At 41.1% G+C, this 8,375-nt stretch overlaps 1 protein-coding gene across 1 annotated transcript in view; it reads right to left on the reverse strand.

Moving 5' to 3' along the window:
* The window catches only part of LOC123962260, a 173,409-nt gene that overhangs the window by 51,707 nt on the left and 113,327 nt on the right, over positions 1–8,375 (reverse strand). The window contains exon 12 of the mRNA XM_046038287.1: positions 5,784–5,856. Within this exon, the coding sequence (XP_045894243.1) occupies positions 5,784–5,856 (73 nt within the window). The remainder of the gene's footprint in view (positions 1–5,783; positions 5,857–8,375) is intronic.

Raw genomic sequence — 8,375 nt, forward strand, 5'->3', positions numbered from 1 at the left:
ATCACTGCAGCAATCCACCAGTCGGGGCTTTATGGCAGAGTGGCCCGACTGAAGCCTCTCCTCAGTGCAAGACACATGAAAGCCCGCATGGAGTTTGCTAAAAAACACCTGAAGGACTCCAAGATGGTGATAAATAAGATCCTCTGGTCTGATGAGACCAAGATAGAACTTTTTGGCCTTAATTCTAAGCGGTATGTGTGGAGAAAACCAGGCACTGCTCATCACCTGTCCAATACAGTCTCAACAGTGAAGCATGGTGGTGGCAGCATCATGCTGTGGGGGTGTTTTTCAGCTGCAGGGACAGGACGACTGGTTGCAATCGAGGGAAAGATGAATGCGGCCAAGTACAGGGATATCCTGGACGAAAACCTTTTCCAGAGTGCTCTGGACCTCAGACTGGGCCGAAGGTTTACCTTCCAACAAGACAATGACCCTAATCACACCGCTAAAATAACGAAGGAGTGGCTTCACAACAACTCCGTGGCTGTTCTTGAATGGCCCAGCCAGAGCCCTGACTTAAACCCAATTGAGCATCTCTGGAGTGACCTGAAAATGGCTGTCCACCAACGTTTACCATCCAACCTGACAGAACTGGAGAGGATCTGCAAGGAGGAATGGCAGAGGATACCCAAATCCAGATGTGAAAAACTTGTTGCATCTTTCCCAAAACGACTCATGGCTGTATTAGATCAAAAGGGTGCTTCTACTAAATACTGAGCAAAGGGTCTGAATACTTATGACCATGTGATATTTCAGTTTTTCTTTTTTAATAAATTTGCAAAAATTTCTACATTTCTGTTTTTTTCTGTCAAGATGGGGTGCTGAGTGTACATTACTGAGAAATTAAATTAACTGTTTGGATTTTTGGAAAATGGCTGCAATGAAACAAAGAGTGAAAAATTTAAAGGGGTCTGAATACTTTCCGTACCCACTGTATGTGTTCTCTATAGTGTAGCCTGTGTCTGAACACAGCAGCTCCCCGTTGACTCCCCCTAAAAGAACCGGGTTATCACACATCAAGCAGACTGCTTGACTCAAGGCCTTAAACACCCCAAAAGAGGAGGAGGTTTCGAAGGTCTGCTACATAAAAAATTATTTCTACTGGTGGTGGTTGGGAAGTTTCTACCATAAAACCCACCATCTCTGGTGAAGTTAAGATAACTGACTCTACTCATGACAATTTAACCTTGTCCACAGACGTCACCCTGAACCAGGCTGTCAGGACCTCTAAAATGGACATAAACTAAAGACACTAACACACACATCACACACACACATGCACAACAAACACTGTCCCTCCTTTCTTCGCGCTGATGTGCGAACATTGCTAGATGCCAGAGAGAAGAGGACAGCCACAAAAATTCAAACCTTGTGAACAAAGAATGTTTTCTCCTTATAAACTTACCTTATTACTTTGTTTTAATTAAATCATCTTTGTTAAGTTACTTAGTGGCCCTCACCTCCTCAATTTGAGTAGTTTTATTACCATGTCGTTCTTGTTTAAGAACTATGTGGCCACAGACTACAGATAAAATGCTACAGCACTTTGTGATTTTTGATGGACACCCAATCATTCCCTTTACAGGCAAAATCTATGTACCAAAAGCAAGGGTATCACTTTGTGTTGAAAAGTGGTGGGGAAATTTAAGGGTTCAGATTAGGAGTGTGACCACGACACATGATAATGCAAAATACTGGAGTCACGAGAGCAAGACAACAAGATACTCCAAAACTATTTAGAAGAAATATTCATTGATGAAATAGGGTATTTGAATGGGGGGGTCTGGGGCTCCTCCCCCAGAAGAGTTTGAGCATCAAACTATTAATTTCCTGCATTCTAGATACATTTTCTGCACAAACTTATGGTGGAAATGTCTTCATTTATATGAAGGGACTCAAAATTCATGTATAAAAATATCATCAAATATAATGCATTAATCAGTAGCATGTTTTTTTTAGCTTAAGTTACTTTTGTTTTGGACAAGGCAGATCTGTTTCTTCTATATTTACATTGCATTTCATGTTTTCCTATTGTGCAAGTAAACCTTTCTCATAGAACTTTTATTTGTTATTTAACATCTCCTTGTGCTCATTTATGCCTGTGTTCAGTGGTTAACTAATGCCATGTTTCAAATACCTCCTATATTTTCTTAAAGAGGTGGTATTATGCTTTTTGGATTTTTCCCTCTCCTTTATTTATCTTTTTTGTGCATGTAATAAGTTTGCAAAGTGAAAAATCCCAAAGTCCACCCCAAAGGGAGTTCCCATCTCCCACAGAAAGCTCTGCTCTGAACTGCTTGAAAACAGCTCATTTGTAGTACTTCCCTAAATACGCCTCATATAATGCTCGCCATGCAGATACTTCGACACGCCCTCACGCCTGGGGGGAAAACATTGAGCTGCAGCACACACCTCCTCTCCCTTCCAAACACTAGCTCTTTCCAGGCAGTCAGTGGACATAAAGTTGTTACTGTGATGTAGAGACAGAGCTCAGCTAAAACTTTATGGATGAAAGATACTTTTATTACAGATTAATAACTCACCCTAAATAAGATTATGAACCTGAAAATGAGCATAATACCACCTCTTTAACTAAGAACGTGTAACAATCAATATTATCCTGGAAATATTTAGTTAAACTTTTCTGTTCATCTGCTATGATCACTATAAAATGTTGTTTTAACTGTAACAATTCTACTCGTTACAATGATTAACACAGTAGCTTTTCCTTTCCTGTTATGTAAATGCTCCGTGTTTGTATAGTGCTTTTTACACTACATCTGCATTCACCATTCAAACACTGAGCCTAAGTGCTTAAACAGAAACTAACATTCACACACATTCATACACTGGCCAGGGGCAATTCGGGGTTCAGTATCTTGCCCAAGGACACTTCGACATGCAGCCTGGGGATTGAACGATTGAACGGCCAACCCGCTCTTCCTCCTGAGCCACAGCCACCCCACATTATCCAATGCTTAAAACTAAGAACTCTATACCTGTTTATCACATTTAAGAAAGTGTTGATATTGTGGAAAGGTATTTGATTAAAACACATTCAAACAGACTTTTTTCAGATTAAAGTTAAAACTTTGAGGCACATGAGGTGACTCCCACCGTGAAACGTCACCCAAAACTGAGGATAATCGCAGTGTTCTGTGATTGGGCCTGGGCAAGAGTGCTCTACAGCGTCTTATCATTATTTTTATTCTTATACATTGGATGAATGCATGAAAAGTTGTATAATTTGGCATAGACGTCAGAAGTGGTGAAAATAGCGATCTGATAAGGGTCCCGTACATAGGTGCGTGAAAATGGCTCAATAGCACCCCCTAACAATATTCAAAACAAAAGCCCCCTCCTTTCTCTTTGGCCTACATTCACCAAATTTGGTAGGTATATGTATCATGTCCAGACTTAAAAATAAGCCTCTTGGACCAATAACCTAAACAAAACAGGAAGTCAGCCACGTTGAATTGAATAAGTTGCTGAGGGGCCGTGAACGCAAAGGAACCAAGCAGCTAGAGTGGGCCGTTGCAGAACCATACTGGCTGAGAAAACCAACAAAGCAGTAAGGCAAATTACCTCTACATTCTCCGGTCAAGTTGAGTCTCTTTAGTCCTGAAACTCCTAGCCCAACTGAACTTAGTTATCATTATATAACTTCCATTCATCCCTTATTCCTTTAGAATCATATTTCTCTCCACAATAGCAAACTGAATTCACATTAAACCCAGTAACGTTACTTCTGCAGAGTTCTGTTTTTTCCAGCCAAGAATTGCTACGGTTGCACTTTCACACAGCTGAAGAATAAATCCCGTTTTATATCTGTGCTACAATCCGAAAGAGACTTGCGCCAATAACAAGAAAACTGCACGTTAGTCTTTGTAGTCATAATACAGCTGTCATGACCCCCCGGTCTTGACCCTCGCCTCCTTTTTGATATGTGTGAATGTAGCTTTGTTGCGGTTTTTTGCCCTTTTGTTATGTCTGCTGTATGCTTGGTGTGTTTTTGTTTGGTGTCTGTCTCCGTGTTCTGCTTTCCCTCTCATGCTCTGGATCCGCTGGTGGGTGTGGTCGCTGGTACTCCTGCCTGCTATCCGGGGCTCATCAAACCAATCAAGCGCACCTGTTCCACATCCTGCAATCAACTCACCCATATAAGCCAGACCAACCTTCCAGTCCCCACTTGATCACTCAGTACGAGCACACGCCAGCCAACTTGAACTTGCACTCAGTATCTTGTATGACTATTTGAGATATCTGTTGCTAAGTCGTTTTTTTCCTATCTGCCCAGATCCCGGACTCAGTTCTACTTACCTGCACCACGAGACCCAGAGCACAGGAACTAGGACAACCCCCAAACTCCCTGGCCAGTCGGAACCATCAACCACCCTCTTGTTTGCACCTTTTTTGAATAAATTCACTGTTGTTTGAACATCTACTCTGGTCTGCGTTTGAGTTCTGGTCCCCGGTCCTTACAACAGTAAATTATATTTGGACTAGCAAAGGAAAAATTACAACACCACGAGGGGAAAAACATTCCACAGCACTGTGGGAGCATTTCATTGAGCATTAGAGGGAGCGTAACATGGAAGTTGGAAAATGAAGACCTGTTTAAAACTTAGATTTTTAAATTTTAGACTTTTTTTTAGACTTTTTAATACCGTTGAAACCCTGTATTGAACATACTGCCATCTGTTACTAGTTACTGTTACACAAGTTCTTACACAATAACTAGTTATTACACAATAATTCTAACATTAATTAAAACCAAACAAATGTCCAAAATTGTGTGGTAATTCAGACTGTACTCCCCAAAAATATGGCCATATTGGTCATTTGTGCAAGCAGCTTATTACAACCAATATTCACTTTTATTGTTAGGTGGCATCCTCTAGCAGCTCTAGTAATTATGACGGCGGCAAAGGAAGAAATCAGGTGATGTTGTAAAAAGAGGGACAAAGTCTGTGTGATGAGTGTGCTGGGACAGTTGGACAGACGGCTGTTTGTGTCCCATGTGGAACCAATAGTCAACATTGCCTTTAACGTACGTTAATATCATACAACTTACTTTCGTAACCATGACAATGAAGGTCCAGTTCACCTGTCCCTCTCCTAGGGTCAAGTATGTTGTTTTGGGAGTCATTGGTCCAACCTCTTCTGCCGTTTTGTTATGAGGACGCAGTGTTTATGACAAAAGGGTCAATGTGTCCGTCTAGGTCTGACCATGAGCTAAAATTACATTGTACTCTTTATGTATAGAATGTGCCTGAATTATATTTAGTAAACTTTTAGTAATTGCAAACATCAGCTATTAATTGCAGCCAATAATAAATAGTTTATTTTTAGCAATTCTATCACTTATTAATCTCAGCAAATGTTTGACTTTCTGTCCATGTTCTTTGCTGTCCTTGCATTAGAAGAAAAATAAATTATAGTTACAACATCAGTCCTACCATTCTAACAGTCTGTCTGGCTGCTTTACAGAGACATCAATGATATCAGCATGTTGTTGATGAACCCGCAACTCTGGTGTGTATGTGTGTTTCAGACTGTAATGAATAGAAGTGTACCAGAAGATTCTGCCACGTCCTGATCACGTGGACGGAACTGTAATACCTGTGTTGTTGCTGCACATGTTGAGTCAGTAAAGATACACAGAAGTCAAACTCCTGGAGTCAGTTCATTCTTATGACTTTGTGTCAAGTTAGATAAGAAATCTACGGACCTTACACAGAGTAGGCGGATTAAGAGTCAGCTGTGACAGCTGTGGGTCTTACCTGTACATACTATTACAGTGTTGGCCTCAGGGCAGGGCTGGACAGGGTAGAGAACATCCCTCTCCCTTTGGATCTAAGAGACAGAGGGAAGAATCATGAATGTGTTGAACTGCTCTATCAAAATGAAAGCTGATTGTTTGAAGTAGGGTTGGGCGATCATCTCTATTTTCATGGAATTAACAGGCTTATTTGCTTTATAGAAACATCTGTGAATGCATAGTACAGTGTTTCCCACCGAAGTACTGTGTAACAGTCGCACACGCGACGGGAAGAAGGAGGGTGCAATCGATAGCAGCTATGTACAGCATGTCAACCTCGACAACCTAGGTGTATTCTAACGCCGATCAGAACAACCCTGGTTTGGAGTACTTCATTTCTTTTCAAAGGGTTCTTTGTAGCACCAACGTTTTGTGCTGTGGTACGAGCCCCAAGAACCATCTTCTAGTTCTATGCAGAACTCTTCTATGTACGTAAGTGACCTCAGCGCCACAGCAACATTAAAATATTCTCACGTAACTGTTGAAAACACAATCCCACCTATACAAGCAGTGTGCCTGGTGTGTGCATGTTCTTCTGTACTATACACACTCGATGCATACATGAAAACATTTCTGGAAAATTATCTCATGGCTGTGGCTCAGGAGGTAGAGCGGGTTGGCCGTTAATCGGAAGGTAGGCGGTTCAATCCCTGGCTCCCCCTGGTTGCGTGTCGAAGTGTCCTTGGGCAAGATACTGAACTGCGGCTATTCCGCCAGTGTATGAGTGAGTGTGAATGTTAGTTTCCGTTTGAGCACTTAGGCTCAGTGTATGAATGTGTGTGACTGGTGAATGCAGATAAAAGTGCTTTGAGTGGTCGAAAAGACTAGAAAGGCGCTATACAAGTACGGAGCATTTACATAGGAAGTTGGTCATTTTGCATTTAATGGAGGACTAGAAAGGCGCTATACAAGTACGGAGCATTTACATAGGAAGTTGGTCATTTTGCATTTAATGGAAATTTTTTAACCATTTCCTCCTAGAGAATTAATCCGATCGACTTCAATTTTTTTGTAGTGCAGTTTAAACCCATTGCCAATTAAAAGTTGAACAAACGGTGAGTTTTCGTCAAACGTCGTGCCAGGAAGTTGTTGTAACTTCAGTCTACGTGCTCACATCTGCACCTGACTTTACATGTTTGATAAGAGTCCCGCCCTGAAAACATCTACAAGCCAATATTCACTCACTAGTCACAGCCCCACCTACTGGCAACAGGAAGTGACTACGTTTATGCTGTGATGAACCACTTCTTGCAGGTTGGCTAGATCTACTTTAAAACTATCTCAAAAAACACAAATTGATGATGTCATTCTGTAAAGCGTATGAGTTTTCCTTCAATGGCGTATCTGTGGAGTAGTGGCGAAGTCCCATGCTTCGCCGTGAAACAAGAAGTCGTTGTAACTTTACAACACTGTACATGCTCAAATCTGTACCAAACTTTAGGTGCGTGATAACTGTCCCGTCCCGAACACATCTACACGGCAATATTCATTTATAGTGGTAGCGCCACCTACGCTGGGAGACACATCATGTGATTTAAATAAAATTTTCACGAGGTGTTCCACACTCGATGTACTGAGAAATAACATATAGTTACCAGATGCTCTCTAGCACCACATAGCTGACACACATGTGTGACTTTCTACAGAGCAATAGTTTATTTGAAGATTTTCAGTCAGGATTTAGAGTTGATCATAGCACAGATGGTGAAAATTACTAACGACCTCCTCATTGCATCAGACAAAGGACTTGTCTCTGTACTGGTTTTATTAGATCTTAGTGCTGCATTTGATACCATTGACCATCAGATCCTATTGCAGAGACTGGAACATTTCATTGGCATTAAAGGAACCGCTCTAAGCTGGTTTAAGTCCTATTTATCAGATCGATTTCAGTTTGTACATGTTAACGATGAGTCCTCCATGCACGCCAAAGTTAGTCATGGAGTTCCACAAGGATCTGTCCTCAGACCAATCCTCTTCACTTTATATATGCTTCCTTTAAGCAATATTATCAGGAAACACTCCATAAACTTTAATTGTTATGCAGATGATACTCAGTTATATCTATCCATCAAGCCAAATGAAACTCATCAGTTAGCTAAACTTCAAATGTGCCTTCAGGATGTTAAAACCTGGATGACCTGTAATTTTCTAATGGATAAAAGCACCTCCCTGACGCATTATCTAAAGATATAGTTTCCCTTGATGGCATCGCCCTGGCCTCCAGCACCACTGTGAGGAATCTTGGAGTTATCTTTGATCAGGACATGTCGTTTAAGTCTCACATTAAGCAAATTTCAAGGACCGCCTTTTTTCACCTACGTAATATTGCAAAAATCAGGAACATCCTGTCTAAAAATGATGCAGAAAAACTAGTCTATGCATTTGTTACTTCTAGGCTGGATTCCTGCAATTCCTTATTATCAGGCTGCTCGAAAAAGTCCGTTAAGACTCTTCAGCTGATCCAGAATGCTGCAGCACGTGTTCTGACAGGAACCAGGAAAAGAGATCATATTTCTCCTGTCTTAGCTTCTTTGCATTGGCTTCCAGTAAA

Source organism: Micropterus dolomieu, linkage group LG22 (genome assembly GCF_021292245.1).
Source record: "Micropterus dolomieu isolate WLL.071019.BEF.003 ecotype Adirondacks linkage group LG22, ASM2129224v1, whole genome shotgun sequence".
NCBI classification, from domain to species: Eukaryota; Metazoa; Chordata; class Actinopteri; order Centrarchiformes; family Centrarchidae; genus Micropterus; species Micropterus dolomieu.